Source organism: Notothenia rossii (assembly GCF_949606895.1).
Source record: "Notothenia rossii genome assembly, chromosome: 9".
NCBI classification, from domain to species: domain Eukaryota; kingdom Metazoa; phylum Chordata; class Actinopteri; order Perciformes; family Nototheniidae; genus Notothenia; species Notothenia rossii.
Window position 1 is genome coordinate 61,320,270 of NC_136907.1, and position 19,585 is coordinate 61,339,854.

At 40.3% G+C, this 19,585-nt stretch overlaps 2 protein-coding genes across 3 annotated transcripts; both read right to left on the minus strand.

Moving 5' to 3' along the window:
• Positions 1–1,154: 1,154 nt before the first annotated feature.
• On the minus strand, positions 1,155–5,446 carry LOC307019345 (relaxin-3 receptor 1-like). The gene is made up of 3 exons (XM_079650159.1): positions 4,581–5,446; positions 3,208–3,651; positions 1,155–2,812 (listed from the first exon to the last, which is right to left on the minus strand). The coding sequence occupies exons 1-3, from the start codon at positions 4,776–4,778 to the stop codon at positions 2,231–2,233; spliced, it is 1,224 nt and encodes a 407-aa protein (XP_079506285.1). The 5' UTR covers positions 4,779–5,446; the 3' UTR covers positions 1,155–2,230.
• Positions 5,447–8,783: 3,337 nt separating this feature from the next.
• On the minus strand, positions 8,784–18,229 carry LOC307019350 (cyclic AMP-responsive element-binding protein 3-like protein 3-A). Of its 2 annotated transcripts, none has more exons than XM_079650166.1 (10): positions 17,958–18,229; positions 17,030–17,128; positions 16,424–16,697; positions 15,699–15,817; positions 14,599–14,709; positions 14,274–14,368; positions 12,320–12,388; positions 10,413–10,494; positions 10,122–10,215; positions 8,784–10,037 (listed from the first exon to the last, which is right to left on the minus strand). In XM_079650166.1, exons 1-10 carry the CDS (start codon positions 17,973–17,975, stop codon positions 9,925–9,927), a joined length of 1,074 nt encoding a protein of 357 aa, XP_079506292.1. In that variant the 5' UTR covers positions 17,976–18,229; the 3' UTR covers positions 8,784–9,924. The 2 variants fall into 2 exon arrangements, with proteins under 2 accessions (XP_079506292.1, XP_079506291.1); XM_079650165.1 differs by having other exon boundaries at positions 14,274–14,380; positions 17,958–18,227.
• Positions 18,230–19,585: the final 1,356 nt, after the last annotated feature.

Sequence of the window (19,585 nt, forward strand, 5' to 3'; positions counted from 1 at the left end):
CTGTCTGTCTGTCTGTCTGTCTGTCTGTCTGTCTGTCTGTCTGTCTGTCTGTCTGTCTGTCTGTCTGTCTGTCTGTCTGTCTGTCTGTCTGTCTGTCTGTCTGTCTGTCTGTCTGTCTGTCTGTCTGTCTGTCTGTCTGTCTGTCTGTCTGTCTGTCTGTCTGTCTGTCTGTCTGTCTGTCTGTCTGTCTGTCTGTCTGTCTGTCTGTCTGTCTGTCTGTCTGTCTGTCTGTCTGTCTGTCTGTCTGTCTGTCTGTCTGTCTGTCTGTCTGTCTGTCTGTCTGTCTGTCTGTCTGTCTGTCTGTCTGTCTGTCTGTCTGTCTGTCTGTCTGTCTGTCTGTCTGTCTGTCTGTCTGTCTGTCTGTCTGTCTGTCTGTCTGTCTGTCTGTCTGTCTGTCTGTCTGTCTGTCTGTCTGTCTGTCTGTCTGTCTGTCTGTCTGTCTGTCTGTCTGTCTGTCTGTCTGTCTGTCTGTCTGTCTGTCTGTCTGTCTGTCTGTCTGTCTGTCTGTCTGTCTGTCTGTCTGTCTGTCTGTCTGTCTGTCTGTCTGTCTGTCTGTCTGTCTGTCTGTCTGTCTGTCTGTCTGTCTGTCTGTCTGTCTGTCTGTCTGTCTGTCTGTCTGTCTGTCTGTCTGTCTGTCTGTCTGTCTGTCTGTCTGTCTGTCTGTCTGTCTGTCTGTCTGTCTGTCTGTCTGTCTGTCTGTCTGTCTGTCTGTCTGTCTGTCTGTCTGTCTGTCTGTCTGTCTGTCTGTCTGTCTGTCTGTCTGTCTGTCTGTCTGTCTGTCTGTCTGTCTGTCTGTCTGTCTGTCTGTCTGTCTGTCTGTCTGTCTGTCTGTCTGTCTGTCTGTCTGTCTGTCTGTCTGTCTGTCTGTCTGTCTGTCTGTCTGTCTGTCTGTCTGTCTGTCTGTCTGTCTGTCTGTCTGTCTGTCTGTCTGTCTGTCTGTCTGTCTGTCTGTCTGTCTGTCTGTCTGTCTGTCTGTCTGTCTGTCTGTCTGTCTGTCTGTCTGTCTGTCTGTCTGTCTGTCTGTCTGTCTGTCTGTCTGTCTGTCTGTGTGTGTGTGTGTGTGTGTGTGTGTGTGTGTGTGTGTGTAAACACACTTGTTTTCACATTTTGAGGCAGTTTTGAATTCAGACAAAATTAACTTTCCAGAGACGTCACTAGACTCTTTTGTCCTCTCATTTTATTTAATGTCACATTACATCTGGGCAGTTACAAAATGACTCACGGTGGCACGGCAAGGCAGAGAGACACGAAAGACGGCAGGTTCATGCTTTAACTGGAGTGTCCTTATTGACTTAGCAACAATTACACAAATATTAAACACATCAATCCTAGTGAAAATGAACAAACATACCGTCCTAATGATGGCATATGTAGGCATCTGAGATGCAACGTAAAAAAATAACTTACAGGTTAACATCTTTTAAACAACACATGGTATTTTGTTTGCTGCCATTGTCACTAAGAGTGGGCTCAATCAGGGGTTTGATCGTTTTCAAGAATGTAGTTGTCATCAAGGAGATCAGTTCCAAAGTGGGAAAACGGAAATAATGAACTGACCCTAACTCTAACCCTAACCCTGCTGTTCAGGTTTCTGTGCAAATGTAAAAATAATGACACAATAGTGTCACACAGGAACATGATTAAAAAATGGCACCAAAGTCAATTTGGCACAAAACAGTTTGACATCTTGGGAGATGTGCCTTTGCACTGGAGTGTTCTAAGAACAAAGAATAGAAAAAGGAGGTAATGGTTAGCTTGGTTCTGTGAAAAAATAATGAAGTCAGCTGTCCAGCACCTCTAAAGCTCACTGGTCACCTCGTTAGTTTAGCTTTAAACTGGGAAACCGGCCTTTCCAATGCATATCTGCTTGTGCACAGTTATGTGAACACTTCACTAATTGGCTTGCTGCTTACTTTTGGAAATCATGCGCATACATTTTAGCTGTGGCCTTAGTTCACAGAGAGAGAGGCAACAGTGCACAGTAACAGTAATTGGAGAGATTGTCATCTTTTCGCTTCGTTTTTGCAAGGGTTAATTGACCAAATGAGACAAAATGTGTTAGTGAGCCTTTGGAAGCTAGCTCTCCCTCCATTTCCATCCTTTGTGTCAAGCTGAGTTAACCAGTTGCTGGCTGTAGCATCATATTAAGCTTACAAACATGAGGTTGGTATCAGTTTTCTCAACGCTCAGCAAGCAAGCGAAGAATTATATGAACCACATGTAGAGTAAATCACGTGACGATGTCCTCCACTCTCCTCCCTCTCAGAGTCCTATTGAGAACATTTCGGACGGAGCGGGACACGCTCAGCAGGAGCTCCTTCAGTCCTGCTCTGTACTCTTTTCGGATCAGGCAGTAGAGCACGGGGTTGAGACAGCTGTTTGCATGAGCTAAACACACAGTCAGGGGGAAGGCGTAGGCCTGGACGTTGTAGAAGGCTTTACTGAAGGGCACCAAGTCAAATTTGATCAGCACCCCCCACAGAGTGAGAGCCTGGTTAGGCAGCCAGCAGCTGAAGAATGACAGAACTACGATTGTGACGGAGCGGGTGACTTTGGAGCGGCGGCGGCGGTGGCGTCCTCTCTCACACTCTGACCTCTCTGTAAGGGTCCCGCTCTCCATGCTGCCTACGATGCGTCGGCTCAGGATGAACCTCAGGAGAAGGAGGTAGCACACAGAGATCACGGTCAAGGGAATTACAAATCCAAGGAGAACCTTTTGTGTTTGATAGAGTCCAAGCAGGACTTGAGGATCCCAGTGACCTGAGTCGGAGTCAGAGAAGCGCATTAAGCACAGCTCTTCATCTGTAGACACCTGTAACACAAAAACAACATAACAGGTTTGCTAACTCCCTCCAACAGAACACATATTTTGAACGTTACACAGCCAGTTACATTTGTGATTTCAGTCATTAACGCTCAATTTGAATCAACCGTCACATTTCCAACATAAAAAACAACTTTGTTAAGTTTAGGAAACAGAATGATTGTTAATACAGTCACTAGTGGTCAGGGTCACCTTCTTTTAATGGTGATTCTTTACACCGTGTGAATAGATGATAAAACCAATAGTTGGTTGAGGAGGCCCTTTTGAACCACCTGTATGTGGCTGATAACCACTGATAACGACCATTCAATTGAATGAAAGATTTTGAACAAAAAGTTTGTATTGCTGCAATTTAAATCGGTCTAAGTGTAAATGCAACAAACCTGGACTGTGGTGGAGTAGAAAGCATGAGGCAACGTAGCCACCAGTGACACGACCCAAATAATTAAACTGGCACACCTGGCACGAGCATTAGCAACCTTGGGGCTGCTCATCTTCATCGAGGTGAGCAGAGAGTGGTAGCGCGTCACGCTCATGGTGGTGAGGAAGAAGACGCTGGCGTACATGTTCATGGTGGTGACCGAGCTCACGATCTTGCACATGACCCGGCCAAAGGGCCAGCGGAAGTCCAGCAAGGTCTCCACGGCCCAGAAGGGCAAGGTGAGGACGAACTGGAGGTCTGTCAGCGCCAGGCTCATCACGAAGCAGTCGATATACGAGTGGTGTTGGCCCCAGCGGTGCGAGTGGAGCAGGAACAGAGCCAGGAGGTTACCCACAAGCCCCAGGACACACACCACCAGGTACACCAAGGTGATGACAACTCGTACCTGACAAACACATAGAATAATTTTTATTTTGGTTCACACAAAGTGCACACAAGGAAATTAAATTAAAAAACAGCATGCATCCTCTCAGCACTTTCTATCAATAGCAAGGCTAATATTCGTAGCTGTTTCCATGCACCCGATAAACTAAAAGTATGCTATTTTTAAATGTAGGCCTACAATTAGTGCTACTAAAGATATGATGAAATACATTTAAGTTGACTGAATAAGTACACATTTAACTAAGAAATGCAGTACCTTTTTAAGAACAAGTATATTTCAATAAATGTTTCCGATAACTATGAAAACATGTGAAATATATTCATAATGCAGTCAAAAATATGTAGTTAATACATACATTATGATGAATAAGATTGTATATGCCTTTTAAGTTCACTTTAAATATAATTAAAATGCAGTATTTCTTTAAGAAGTTGTAAAAATAGTACAGTCAAGTAAGTTGACATATATAATAACTATAGTGTATCTATAGACATTTGGTTGCTATTGATTCTATAGCAACCAAGTTTCTAATAAATGGAGTTGCTAAGAGGCTAAACTTGGCTCATTGCTGTGAGGCCTTCCAGAGAAGAGTTGGTCCTAAAGTCAAAGTTTTAAGATGTTTTTTAAAAAAAACTAATGCATATAATATCTGAGCAGTCATGCTCTTTGTCAACAACACACCACAGGTAATTCCATTAAGATGATAATAATATAAATAATAAACAACGGCTAAATACTAATTTGGCTCCTATCTTTAGGAGTAAAACATATACTTCACCAATTAGTAATGCTACTTAATTGTATTTCTTTAATTAGTTCAGTGTGACCTTGACTTTTTTACCCTGTGCATGGTCTTCTGAGGTGATTCGTGCGAAATAAAATTATAGATCTTATTAATTTATATGTAAGAAATCCTTAGCTTCACCTACTGCCAGGTTTGCGCTGTCTGCGTGCAGGTCCAGCGGGGACTCCTTGGAGAGGATGTGGAGCCAGCAGTTCAGTGAGAGGTTAAAAGCTGCGAGATTAGAGGCTGCTCCCGAAGGGCTCACAAGTTTGGAGATCTCGCTCTCGTCCTCTGCCCCGCACAGAGCGGCCAGCGGTCCGGAGGCGCTGCTGTTGCTCTGCATGCTGCTGCGCAAGAGACCGCTTCTCTGTATTGGCGGCGGTGTTATCCTCCTCTTTCACTTACTTCCTGTTGGTGCGCAGGTGTGGATGCATAAATTCCCCTTGTCCTGTAGTTAGTCAAGCCTCAGAGTTGCATGATTTATTAACTTACTAGCATTTTACTTTAAAAAAGGTTGACATATGACATACAAGCTAAAGTGTTCCGTTATGCAGCCACATCTTCTGACCGTGATGCTGTCAGCATCATGACGCTTTTATAGTCTCTGAGGTGCGCGACGGTGCACTGCATGAGCGCGCAATATTACAACAACTGGTTAGTCGTATGATCATTACAGTCGATACCAGGTATGATCCCCACTAACACTATAAAACTGGTTTTAAAGCCAGTTCTCTGATCTGTTTTTATTAAAAACGTACATTCAGGGTTTTTTTCAAAGGGAAAGGATGTTGTTTAGCAGTCTGATTCATTACCAAAAAAGTCTGTTTTCTGAATTCTGTTTGCTCTAATGTGAATGGATTGTTGGATATGTTGTTGCTCACGATAAAACCAGTGGGCCTAATTCAAGCAGTGCTTTCTTTTTGTGTGTGTTTGCTATGCTTGCCATATGGTTTATTGTTTTCACATTTTGAATGGAACAAGCTAATCCTCCTCTTTGATGTTTTGTCCAAATATCCCCTTCAATATTCCTGCATGTTAAGGAAAATTACACAGGATGGTATTTTTAGAAAGGTATACAAGAGATGTTTCATGATTTATAATATATTCGATTTTAAACATTGTTCAGTCTTTGGGAGAGTGCCAGCAAAATAAAGATATTTATGTGTGTTTCTGATATGTATTTTTTAAAAGTCACTTTAGGTATTCACACAACGCCCCACTTTTTCAGCCGTTTGTAAGAAAGAGTACATTTTTCAAGCAGCATCAATATTTCCCTTGCATTTTAAGATGTACTGTATGTTGATTGATTTGAAATCCATTCAAGAAAGTTGGAAGCTTTTTGTTCTCATCCACATTTATTTGTCTGGCTCCACATTTATTTGTCTGGCTCCACAAGCGATTAGGAGCAACTTTTAAACTAGTTTAACTAGTTGTTGAAGGTTTCTTTATAGGCCTACTGAGATGGATGGAAATGCAGATATAGTGTAGTTTGAGTCTGACTCGCTGTGAAGCTTCTCATTTTCATTTTGCTGAAGCTTTACCAGACACTTTTTTTTTACATCTACATTTTTCTCTTGTCAAGGTAAATGTAAAGCATGGAAAGTAAGTAGGCCTACATCTATTTTTGATGTAGGGTACTACCTGCATGGATTATGTAAGACTTTATTCAATCTAAAGTGCTAAATTACATTACATTGCATTTTAATGATTAGTTTTAACCACAGCAGAAGAAAGACTAATAAAAGGTTTTGACCCTTTGTGCTTTTTTCTAATATTTTTTTATTAGAAACCAGATTTAATATCACTTTGAGCTCCCGTAGCCTTACTTTCAGTTTCTCTTGTAGGTTCTCGGCTGACCAAGGACATTTAGTGTTCACCTTTTTTATTATTCTTTGGAGCAATGCAGAAAAAGGAATTGAGCTCTCTATGTAAGTCCCCTTACGTATCTATATTATATACAGGACTGTCTCAGAAAATTAGAATATTGTGATAAAGTTCTTTATTTTCTGTAATGCAATTAAAAAAACAAAAATGTCATACATTCTGGATTCATTACAAATCAACTGAAATATTGCAAGCCTTTTATTATTTTAATATTGCTGATTATGGCATACAGCTTAAGAAAACTCAAAAATCCTATCTCAAAAAATTAGAATAGTTCCTCAGACCAAGTAAAAAAAAAAGATTTATAACAGCAAAACACAATCAAACATTTGAAAATGTCCATTAATGCACTCAGTACTTGGTTGGGAATCCTTTTGCACGGATTCCTGCATCAATGCGGCGTGGCATGGAGGCAATCAGCCTGTGGCATTGCTGAGGTGTTATGGATGCCCAGGATGCTTCAATAGCGGCCTTTAGCTCATTAGCATTGTTGGGTCTGGTGTCTTTCAGCTTCTTCTTCACAATACCCCACATATTCTCTATGGGGTTCAGGTCAGGGGAATTTGCAGGCCAATCGAGGACAGTAATGCCATGGTCAGTACACCAGTTACTGGTGGTTTTGGCACTGTGGGCAGGTGCCAGATCATGCTGGAAAATGAATTCCTCATCTCCATAGAGCTTTTCAGCAGACGGAAGCATGTAGTGCTCTAAAATCTCTTGGTACACAGCTGCATTTACTCTGGGCTTGATGAAACACAGTGGACCAACACCAGCAGCTGACATGGCTCCCCAAACCATCGCTGACTGTGGGAACTTCACACTGGATTTCAAGCAACTTGGATTTTGCTCCTCTCCAGCCTTTCTCCAGACTCTGGCGCCTTGACTTCCAAATGAAATACAAAACTTGCTTTCGTCTGAAAAGAGGACTTTGGACCACTGTGCAACTGTCCAGTGCTTCTTTTCCTTAGCCCAAGTCAGACGCCTCTTCCGTTGTCTTGAGTTCAGAAGTGGCTTGACCATGGGAATACGGCTATTGTAGCCCATTTCCCGGACACGTCTGTGAACAGTGACTTTTGATACCTGGACTCCAGCTTCAGTCCACTGTCTTTGAAGCTCCCCCAAATTCTGGAAGCGACTCTTCTTCACAATGCTGTTAAGGCTGCGGTCATCTCTTTTGGTTGTGCAGCGTTTCCTGCCACATTTCCCCCTTCCAACAGACTTTTTGTGGATGTGCTTTGAAACTGCACTCTGTGAACAGCTTGCTCTTTGAGAAATGTCTTTTTGTGTCTTACCCTCCTGATGGAGGGTGTCAATGACGGTCCTCTGGACAGCAGTCAGATCAGCAGTCTTCCCCATACTTGTGATTTAGTTTACTGAACCAAGCTGAGTGTTTTTCAAGGCTCAGGAAACCCTTGCAGGTGTTTCGAGTTAATTAGACGATTCAAGTGATTCGTTGAACACCCTACTAGTATACTTTTTCATGATATTCTAATATTTAGAGATAGGATATTTGAGTTTTCTTAAGCTGTATGCCATAATCAGCAATATTAAAATAATAAAAGGCTTGCAATATTTCAGTTGATTTGTAATGAATCCAGAATGTATGACATTTTTGTTTTTTTAATTGCATTACAGAAAATAAAGAACTTTATCACAATATTCTAATTTTCTGAGACAGTCCTGTATACATACACCGAAAGTAAAACAAATAGTGTTACAGTTTTAAAAAATAATAATATTTTTGCTAGATTTTTCTCAAAATTGCTTTATCGTTTTAAAAAAGAATCGTTTAGCCTGCACCCTGTGTACTTTTTCCAGATCTTGACTGCAGTATTTAATACGTTTCTGGCTTCTTTGCATGAATGTTTTTTGGAACCTTTAATGAACAACATATGAAACAGTGACCTTTCTCTCCTGAGGCTTGATTCCCCTAACAGTAGAAGCATCACTGCTCTAATGATCAACATTCTGATATTCACAGTTTCTACCTCCACCTGTTCCTCTTTACCACTTAAAGCAACCTAATTAATAATTCATACATGGAGTCGAAAGTTTGGGTGTACTGAAAACCTACAAAATAGCTACAGCTGCTTGAGCAACAACTGTAACAATGTCAACAGTAAAAACTTTACCTGCTAAAGAGCCATGTTGACGGAGAAGGTTTAGAGAGGGACAACATAGAATACGTTCTTGCTACTAAGCTAGATCAGTAAGTAAATGTGTTTACTTTATAATACTATTGGGTGTTTTACTAAATATTTATCTTAGGACTGAGATTGGGGTTTCTGGTTCTGTGGTTTCTCTTTCGTCTTGCTTTTCACAGCAACGTTAGCCAGGCTGCTACATCAGCCATGTTGCCAACGGATTGGCCAATAATGTAGTTTTACAACTTCCTGGTCCGCCATATGATGACATTGGTCTCAAAAATACTTTTTCTGCTACAGAATTAAACATTAGACATCTGTAAACAAGTAGATTTTTAAAATATAAATAATCATCTTCACAGTACAAACACTTAAGCCCTTATTTAACCATTAGGCCCTTAAAGATGCACAAATAGCTGAATCCAGTTATCTTTTCGTTTGATGCAAATGTTGTAGTCGAGGTACAGCTGAGATCCTACCCAGACGATCCTGTAAACTAGACACAGATGTCTGTCTGAATTGTGATGTTTTGGACAGAAACTGAGATGAGATCAAACGTGTATGTTCTGTCCATGGGCAGAGAACATTGTGTGAGGCACAAGAATAACCAGTGAAGTGTTGTCCTAATGAATGGACTCTATGTAACAGGCAACAGCCAATAATTATACTTGTATAATAACAACAAAGAATTCAACTCTAAAATTGTGATGTTATATTCACTATTTAAAAGAAACTCAAGTAAACTTTCCAAGCTGGCACGAAGGTAAATCTTACTATTATGTGTGTATTAAACTCATCGAGCAGCTTTTGCTCATCATCTAATTAATTGGTTGATGACATGTCATTTTTTCCACATTTCCGTCATTATTTTTGGGATTCAAATGTCTTCAAAATTGGACATATGGCACATTCCCCTTTTGGGGCTCAAACAATGTATTTCAGTAAACTTTTAATTCTCTTGTGCTTTGTCAGCATTGCACTGAAGCATTACAAAATGCAAATAATTTCTGATAAACCGTTTCAACATGTACATTCAAAGTAAGTATTCAAATACAGTAGTAGTAGTAGTACACAATTGTGTTGTTTAAAATGTCATACATTTTTGCAGTATCATGTATATAATACATGCTCCACTAGGCTCCATTTTCCAAAGCATAATGAAGAATTAGAAATGTTGAGATGACTTCCTGGCCGACCTCAATCTGAGTGAGAGGGTGAATTTCAGTTAAATCTTTTAACTAGCTACTTGTTTACTTGTTTTGGAGCAGATGGCAAGCGCACCATAACACTTAATTCAGTCTCTGCAGTGGGAAATGGACGCTGAAAATTATTCAGACTGCTCATCTGGATGCTGCGCATGCAAGCAAGTCTGCTTTCCTATTACTCGTCTTCCCCCCTGGGGGTCCCGTGTAGATCAGTGATTTTTCCCATGCTTGTGATCATGGGGGGATGTGTTCAGCGTCAGAGTTTCTCCATCATCCGGCACAGGGCCTCAACGCCCCTGGAGACGGAGAAGAGAGAAACAGGTGGGACTCCCCGCCCTTCACCCATTGACTGCAAGTTGCGGGACGGAACTGAGGGCAGAGATGTGGCAGAGAGGAGTTGGTGTTTGTTTGTATGTGTGTGTTTTAGAGAAAATGAGAGTAGTGTATACACACCTTTGGTTTGTGTGTACTCTCCTTGGCTCGGTTGACTGTAGGGGTCTGGTTGAAGATTTGCAGAAATGAGGAGGGAGAAGGACAGGAGCAAAACCTGGACATAAAGCAAGAGGGCAGGCCAAAATTGATAGTTGTTTAAATAGATGTACAACGTATTAGGCATAACCTACATAACATTTTATCTAAAAGATAATACGGTATTGTATCTTACTATTTCGTTTTTGCAGATTATGCCGTCAGAGCAAATAGTCAGTGGTGTAAACTAATGTAATGTTGAGTAATATATCTCACCAGGATGCAGGTCCCTCTGTGTGTTTTTCCGGAGCCGTTAGGAACGAGAGCCTGCAGGCGGCTGAGCTGCTCCAGCAGATCACTGCAATGCAAATACACACAGGAAGAAGATTGAGACTTTGTACAAGTTTCCTCTAGGGGACATTCATGTTTCTTTTGAAAAATAGGCAAGGCAAGTTTATTTATATAGCACCTTTCAACACAAGGCTATTCAAAGTGCTTTACAAAAATGAAAGACATTAAGAGCATGAAGAAACATATTATAAAATGGCATTTAAAAACACTCAATTCAAAGCAAAGATAATAAAACATGAATAACAAAAAGTACATGAATAAAAGTTACAGAGCAGTGTGAGATACACACATCTGAAATGTTTAGGTCTGACTCTCAATCATTGCTAACTTTTTAGCAGAAATAGTTTTATATCACCTCCCTTTCTTTCTACTTTCTTGTTTAACGTGTCCTTTGGTTATGTTTCATGCTAAACGAACCCCCCTTTGGAAAATTATAATCTGACCCCATGGTACCTTTTAGTTTTCACCAAAACTATGCCTCTTTTTTAAAATGCACATAGGCCTAGTTAAGTTTAAGTTGTCTTTTCTAGGACTTTGTGGGTGTCCCCCGCGAACCAGGGTCTTGATACCAAAACGGCACACGTAGGGGACCATAACCACCTACGAGAGGATTTTAACTCCAATACACGTAGGGGACTTTAACACTAAAAATACTAAGCCTGGATATATCCATTAAAAGCAGCGGCAAAAAAAAAAGTCTTCAGCCTGGATTTAAAAGTAGTAAGAGTTGTAGCGGACCCGTTTCTGGGAGTTTGTTAGGCATATTTTTTTCAGTGTCAGGGAACAATGGCAACTTAAAAGAAACTGAAAGTAGAACAGCGTGTGGCAGAAAAGTGCAGGGACACGACCTCTTATCACGTTTTGTTTCAACTCACCGGGCACTCTGCCAGCTTCAGAAAGAAAGCAGCATAATGAGTTGGCAGGATGGAGAGAAAGAAAAGTCAGAGAACACTGTGTGAGGTTTCACTGCATAATTAGATGGGCTTTGCATTTTGGAAAATGTGCACTTAGCCTATAGTCAGTCTTGTTTGAAAAGAAGTTGAACGTTTTCATAAGCAGGTTGGCAGCTTCTGGAGAGTGAGGGGCCGGGCACAAAATGATAAATGAAACTCTGAGATATATACTCCAAAACGCATCAAAGGCAGAAAAGAGATATTTAATTAAGCTACATAAAAACAAATCCAATGGCTTTCAAGAAATAAGGGCAAAAACAAAGATAAAACATGGACGGTTTATTTCCTGTGTTCAAGATAATGCCCTTTACAGAGTGTCTCTGTGACAGTAATTGGAATATTTGGAGGAGGATACTGAGCTGCAGTTGGCTCAGTAGATAAACTGACGGTTAACTGAACCCCTCCCATCTAACAGTGACAGTCCAATCACAGGTGAGCCTCTACCTGGACGGCTGAGATTAGGAGTTTGTGTCATGACAACATGTGGTTTTGAGCTTTTATGAATGTAATTCTGACATTTCTGTTTTTTTTCCAGCTGTGGCATTCAGTTTCAGTCTTTAGGTACCATATGAAACCATGAAATACATAAGATCTCATTTTACTGGGTCTTCATTAAAACATGTCAGTTGGAAACTTATCCAAAAAAGGAGCTAGGGTTAGCTTTATTAATTGGAGCATCTGATTACACCTGTGAGGGGGAGTTTGTAATTTCAGATGGTAGCATATTTCTTAAAGCCAGTTTTAAACAAAAAAGACAAGCAGCTAACGGTTTGAGCCTCTGAAATATGCTGATTTGGTTTGCTTCTAATTCACCATAGATTAAATGTATTTGGACTGTTGGTCAGACAAAACAATTTATGAGAAGATTTGAGGACTCACCTGTTGGTGTCCTCCAACTGCTGGATCTTTCTCTGCAGCTTGAGGTTGTGAGCACTACATGCGGACATCCTACAGAAAGAGACAGCAGAGAAGAGGGGAAATATAAATATCAAAAAAACATATAATATTTTTGTTATGATGTTGGATGGTCCCCCCTGTGTTTATCCAATGCCAATAACCGTGTGCTGAGGGTAATCTCGCACCTCATTCTGTTATCTAGCGAACACCCTCCTTTTTTCTTCTTCAGCTGTTTGCTCTTGCTCTTGTTTATCACAGTGTGTCACACTCTATTATGGCGTTATCTGAGCTGAACCACGACTGATAATGATGCCATGTGTTATGCTCTACATGCATCATTTCCAACATATGCTGACCCTGCTCATTGGGTGGAAATCTCCTCATGACGTCCAGCGACAACAAAGCTCATGCTTAAATTAGTGTTGGTGGCACTCTACCAGATATTTAAAGCTCCTATAAAATAAACACGATTTTAAAAAGTGACATGCATGGTTTGGCCACTTTGAGGCCCTGCTGTCAGTGCAAATATGCATTTGTGTTTGACCAAAGGTAGAAACACACATACTGTTCTAAGACTTTCCATGTAATTATAACTAAATGTTGATTGATTCAGGGTAACCCTACTTTTCTGACATGAATCACTGTCATGGGAAACCTTGTTTTTCTGTAGGTGTGATGGGAAGAAATAGCCAATGTGGGGGAGGAAGGCAGGATTAACAAATGTAAAGACATTTTAACACATTTAGTGAGGCTGGCTGTGACGAGACTTGATCTTCACTGCCAGGAGGAGGAAGAGGAGGAGGAGGGAGGACGAGGACGAGGAGGAGGAGGAGGAGGAGGACGGGGACGAGGACGGGGACGAGGACGAGGACGACTTTACTGAGCTCTTGGCAAAACCTCCTGCACCTCTGTTGGGGGTATGTTGCAACCAAGCAGCATCCTCAACTTCCAATTAATCTAACACAGAGCACAGCTGCTCTTTTGTGCTGCTGGCTATCATACTACATGTTGTTTTCTGTCCAAGTGTCCCCACATCAGACAAAGAAAGCTCACAGCTGCACTGTGTATGTACATTGTTCTGATGTGCTGGAAAACCCACACATTCTGAGATTGTTCAATACTTATATGTCAGCCCTGAGCTACCGTTTTTTTTAAATATTCAGAAGTATGAATATGTTGGCCTCACAAGACTGAACAATCTTTTTCTGTTAGTTTGTATTTTAGATATATCAATCCACAACATGTTCTATTTCCCTTAAATAAATACTAAAATAAGTTGCGTTTAACAATGTGCCCTAGTACAAACAGGCCTTTGTACTCATTATATTCTCTCACTCGTTTTATTCAGCACTTGATATAACACATTGGAAACATCGGCCTTTTTGTGGCTCTAGAGCTATCTTTTTTTGTTGTTGGCAGGGACAGTACACAGCTTTTCAGTTGTACCAGAGTCTGCTTTGAATAATTTACATTTATAGTGTCTGTTAAAAATATATGTGGATACTTTAGAAAAGATATTGTTCCATATCTCTTGTGTTTTGCTTTTGGCAACATAAGTCTGATATTTCTGTGCTGAATTCCCCAGTTATCCATTTACTTTGGGTACAGCTGTATTACCCTTTTCTCTTGAAAAACCTTGTGTAGGTATCTGAGTCTCTCAGGTTAGTTCAGCCATCACAGCTACTGCCATTCAGCTTTTTGTCTATTTTTAAATTCCCAACCAGAAAATTCTGTTGCTTTGAGTTTCTCCGCGAGTCTGAGAAGCTTTTCATGGAAATGTTCCAATCCATGCAGCAGTTTGGTAATGTTGTGGAAAAACCAGGCTCATTATAGAGTGCTACAGAGCACAACAAATTATTAGAGATCAAAGTTCAATTTCTAGGCCAATGTATTCTGAGAAAACCAGTGATGTTGCTTTAGTGCAGATGGCTCCTACCTTCCCTCCAGACTATCAACATATTCCCTCTTCTTCTTCCGACTCTCTTGAGCTGAGCGCTTGTTGCGGATCTTCCGACGGATTTTCTTCAAAATCTTCTCTTCAAACTTGTCAGGGTGATGAAACATATGGGTAGATAGGGATAAGAGAGAATAAAGACGAACGAGTAAGTGAGGGGAAACTCGGGAGAAACTGGCAGAGGTTTTCAAACGTTGTACAGATTTAGATTTTGACTCATGCATGTGTGTGCCAGAAACAGAGGAGGCAGTTAATGTGGAAAGATTTCTGCCCTACATACAGTACTGTATGTTTCTTGCTCATGTACCTTGGACAGGGGCAGTTTTCCGGGTAAGTTCAGCCCTTCTCTAGCCAGAAGCTTCTTCTCATCCTCATTTAGTAAAAGCTCCTGCAGGCAATGCTGGGGAAATCGCAGCGCCTGTGAACCAGATGACAGAATATACCACTTAAGGTGACTCTCTGGACAGTTTACCTAGACAAGACTCTGGACCAGTTCATAACATATTTGGTGCAAAGGATGCTCTTTACTCATGTCTCTAGTCAAATTATAAAGAATAGCAGTGAACTGTTCAGTTAGTTATTATTTCTTTGTTATTAACACTGAGACTTTCTACTCAATGTTCCCATTAGTTAGAAAGTTTTCAAAAAGTCATTATTTCACAGAAATATTTAACTCTTTCTTATTGCTTGCTGAAAATCTTGAGCTAGCACATCAAAACCAAAAGCCTAATGAATTATTTTTGCTGTTGTAGTATATTATAGGCTTGCTAAAAACAATGTTGTTATGACAGTAGGGAAATTGCATGTACAATATTTCTTAATTACAATTAATTGTGTATTGAAATGTGTTGTTTTTAAAATAGGGTAATTGTATTTTTCTCCAAAAAGACAATATACTTTTGAAGGGTTACATTGGTTGTAAAAATATACCGGGAATGAGACTACTCAAGTTTCATGTAGCGTGTTATATAGGGTTTTTTGGCATGTAAAATATCCCAAGGTTCCCTCCAGAGGGAGTTTCCCTCCCACAAACTCCTTTGTTTACTTCAATAACATAGTGACATCACTACGTTACACTTGCGCTTCTATTGGCTAGTGCTTCAACACATTGAAGGTGAGGGGCTGTTCTAAGCTGTTCACCAATCACAACAGAGCCGGTCAGCTAACCAATCAGAGCAGGCTGGGCTCTGGTTTCAGACGGAGGGTGCAAGAGGTGCTGCAGCACAGGCAGTATGAGAAGAATAAAGAGCTTTTTGAACATTAAAGTAGGTAAACCTGTCACAGTGTAGAGGCATAAAATACAAATATGAACCTGATTTTAGCACAATCGGGCCCCTTTAAAACACCACACGGAATATTATGAGAATGCAACACACAAAGATTTCCCCTGGTGGGCACATTGCTTACTGTCTGTCCTGGGCTAGAGAGCAGCAGGTCCTTCACTGTGAGAGTCTGAGTGGAGGTTTGGCTCGTAGTGAGGTAGTGTGCAATGCCAAACTGCTCTTGAAGGTCATCGGACTCCCAGCCTGCAGATTGAAGCAGTAAAACAGCAGGTGGTTCACAAAATTGCCCCATGTGTATCAAACAAAGCACAACATTTGTAGGTTTTGTCTTTTTTTCTTTTAATCATAACTCTTTGATTGCTGCAGCCTGCTGTTCTTGTGTCACAGTTTCACAGTTTTTTCTGTGTTTGATATATTTGTGTTGGGGCTGAATTGGTTTATTCAGTCGATTTCAAAGTATTTTAGCACTGAAGCTTCGATATTCAGCATTGTGAAAGGGGACTATCATTCAAAAGCTGTTCTCAAAAGCTGTTCTCAATTAGCTGTTCTCAAAAGACAAACTCCTTACGTGAAGGAAGTAAAAAAAATGGGAAAACCAAATGATTGCTCTCTGAAAAGACTATCTTTAATTAGTTCTCATTAGTCTTTAATAGTAACACAAATTCATTTATTCTTGTCTGTCCGATGCCCTGGTTCACCCTGGTTTTTATCATCACGTGATATTTAAACTCGCTTTTGAGACAATCCAATTATTTCACGGCTCACTGTATTTTCAAGTTCAACAAACTTTCTTTTAGTATTAATTATCAGTATTCATAAAAATTATCATTTTATCTGATATTTTCTTACCTAGATCAATGGAAACGTCCGAGTTTCTTTCATTTGGTGATGGCTGGTTCTCTGGAAGTGCAGGCTGTGGGAAAGACGACAGGTCAAAGGCTGGTAAAGCTGTGCATAGCTGGGGGGGAAGGCCCTCTCTGTGCTCTGTCGAGGCGTCCTCGTTGATGCCGCTGTCGATGGTGCAGGGTGACCACAGGGGGGACGCTGGAGCAGAGGAGGAGTCGCTCCCCCCCAGCAGGGCGTCCAGGAAGTCATCAGAAGAACTTCCCCTGGGGCTCTGGGTCTAAGGAGGAGGATGAGGAGGGTATGTAAGCTTCATCCCATAGCAACACCACTTTTCGATAGCTTATTTAATCAGATAATCAAAATGACACAGATGAGCACAGACACGACGTAAACATACCAGCCATTTTTGTTCATAGCAGTTTCAGTTTCAACCATAAAGGGAGACATAATGAAACTGAATGAGCTCCCCAGATAACAGAGCTCAATAACACTCTGCCCTTATTGAGAATACAGACCATGTTCATATTTTCATAATGATATTTGTGGCTGGGATCACGCTTTCTCCGGAGTGGTTTGCCCAGTAGCCAACAGGATCACCTCCATACTCACTTCCTTATTTTCGATAGTCCATGGTTGGTTGCTGTGACAACTGGTGGTTTCATCCGTGTTCCTGAGCAGCAGGTCAATGAGGTCAATCCCGCCGTGCACCTGAATCAAATCAAGGCTCTGAATAATGTGTTGGAAGTGGAGGTGTTCATTGTTTCTCTGAGGAAAAGCTTTATTTATAGCCTGTGTGCTCTTACTGCTTACTTTCAAATAACTAATATATTCAGTTATGGCCAATTCAAGACTTATTACCTTAATATGAATTAAACATCTATTTAAGAGATGATTCAACCTCTGAATTATAAATACACAATTGACTCATTCCTGTAGTGCTATTTATCAATCTAGATGTCTGGTGTGTTGGTTGCCATGTGTTGGAGATATTGGCCTAAAAAAGGTCTGCCTTCTCTTAAATATAATGGAAGAAGATGACACTAGGGTTGTGGTATTCAAAGTGCCAAAAAATACTTAAAAATAATTCCATAAATCAGTACCCAGTTACTCAATGCAAAACACAGTTCACTCAATTTCATGTGTATTGCGTTTGAAAGAAAATAGTTCCTACATGAAACTGCTCCGAACAAGGCCTGTGTTTTATCTTGAGTACCCCGGACATGATTTCGGAAAAGACAATTTGCTGATGAGTTTTGAAATTAATATTTGTTCTTCTTCTTTGAGCACCATACACAGAGAGCCATCTACTTCCATGATTAAAAAGAAAACATCTATACGGCGAATACCTCAGCAAATCACACCTAAACTATAGGCTACTAATTGATAAATAGCACTATAGATAAGAGGAAACATTTCCATTTTTTATTTTTGGGAGAACTGTCCCTTTAAAACAATTTTTAAATACCAATCAGACTGAAATATTATCTTTTTAAACAAACCAATAGCTGCACCCAATTGTCAAGTTAAAGTCTCTCACCTTGCCTGCATTCAGCATCCTAATTCCAATATAATAGCAGCAGCTGATGAAATGAACGTGAAATTATCCAGCAGGAATGAAAACACACAACCAGATCACCACGTTCCTCAATGTGTCTTTGACGTCTGGTAAGAATGTCTGAGACTTTTGCAAGGGACAAAGTCGAAAGGTCTTATCACACAACTGTATTCCCCAGGCCCAGCCGATCACTGTCCAATCAGCTGCTTAGCAGTCAACTGAGAGAGCCAATTTCCACAAAAGGAAGACTGGCTGACAGATTCATTACTCACAGTTGCTCACAGGTAGCAGAGAGTGACCTTTGATGTCATCAAGATAAGGGTTTGATTCCCTGTGTGGTTTCACATTCATTTGTTGTTGGGCAGGGTATTTTCTTTTGAGATAATCTCTTTTATTGGCTTCAACGGCAGAAGATGGAGGGAGTCACACTTTAAATCTCATCTGTCACTGTCAGCAGAAAGACCAGGTTTATTGGATTTGATGATGATGATGATGATGATGATGATGAGGATGATGGTGTTTGTCTGTGATATAGCTGCAGTCTGAGGTTGAAAAAAGTGGTTTGAGTTAAATGTTTTTAGGGTTGCATTGTCATTAATTTAGTTTGCCAATGAACACTGCCTTGTTGTAAAGGGACAAAAGCAATACCATTTTGGGAAACTATCCTTCCACACTTCTAACTGAGTCTGCCAAACTTTTACTGAATTCACTTTCAATTTTCTCCATAATGGTCGAAGTGGTCCTTCTCGACAATCTTCACAGTTTTTTTGAATGTCTTTATAAAAGAACACTCCCGTTCCATCTATTACCAATGTTGAAGAACGATGTTGCAGAACGAACTCACCGTGCTTCACAGTTTCTTATCTTTATTGCCATAATTAGGGACATCTATTTTGAAGAATACCCACCATAAAGGGCAGACCTTACGTAATATGTTCTCCAAGCAATAACACAAGATAAACATGCACACACACATAAATAACCAATATCACACTGGGGAAGAAGTGTTGAATGGAGGAGCTGTTATACTGTACCTCCTTCAGCACAGAATAACTATAATCAATGGTTTGTCGTCTTGTTTGGATAATTACTTTCAACACAGTCCTTCCATCCCTCTCACCACTGTGTTGTGTTGTAACACTTCTACGGGAAAATCTTACATGTAAATCTTGTTGCTCAAACCATCAAATAAATAAATAAAACAATTATAATTTATAATTTGTGTTAAAATAAATCATTATATATTTTCTTTTGATTTTCTTTGGATTCTTGTCCAACACTATTTCATTTAAACTTTTCACATCATTTTTAGGAAGCCAAAATAGGACGTGCCACACAAAAACAAACAGATCAGATTCAAGCCTGGTTTTGTACTGCGAAAACCCCAGTCATTTCCTGCATAAACTGTAAAGATGAAAAACATATTTATTTCTTATATTTTCTGATGTTTTAGTGTATTCTGTGGATAAATCTAACTCTCTGAAGCTGCTCTGAAGGGATTTCAACACTTTGTGGTGACAGCTCAGGGTTTTTGGTGAACAAAAATACAATTTGAGAAACTCTAAACTGTTAAAAAAAAATCCTCATATATATGTTTTTAATATATAAGG

Coding starts and splice junctions, on each gene's coding strand:
- LOC307019345 (XM_079650159.1), bottom strand. CDS start 4,778: ATGCAGAGCAACAGCAGCGCCTCCGGACCGCTGGCCGCTCTGTGCGGG. Junction 3,652..4,580: donor CAGACAGCGCAAACCTGGCA/GTAGGTGAAGCT, acceptor TGTGTTTGTCAG/GTACGAGTTGTCATCACCTT. Junction 2,813..3,207: donor TCTACTCCACCACAGTCCAG/GTTTGTTGCATT, acceptor TTTGTGTTACAG/GTGTCTACAGATGAAGAGCT.
- LOC307019350 (XM_079650165.1), bottom strand. Junction 16,698..17,029: donor GGACTATCGAAAATAAGGAA/GTGAGTATGGAG, acceptor CCTCCTCCTTAG/ACCCAGAGCCCCAGGGGAAG. Junction 14,381..14,598: donor GAAAACTGCCCCTGTCCAAG/GTACATGAGCAA, acceptor CACCCTGACAAG/TTTGAAGAGAAGATTTTGAA.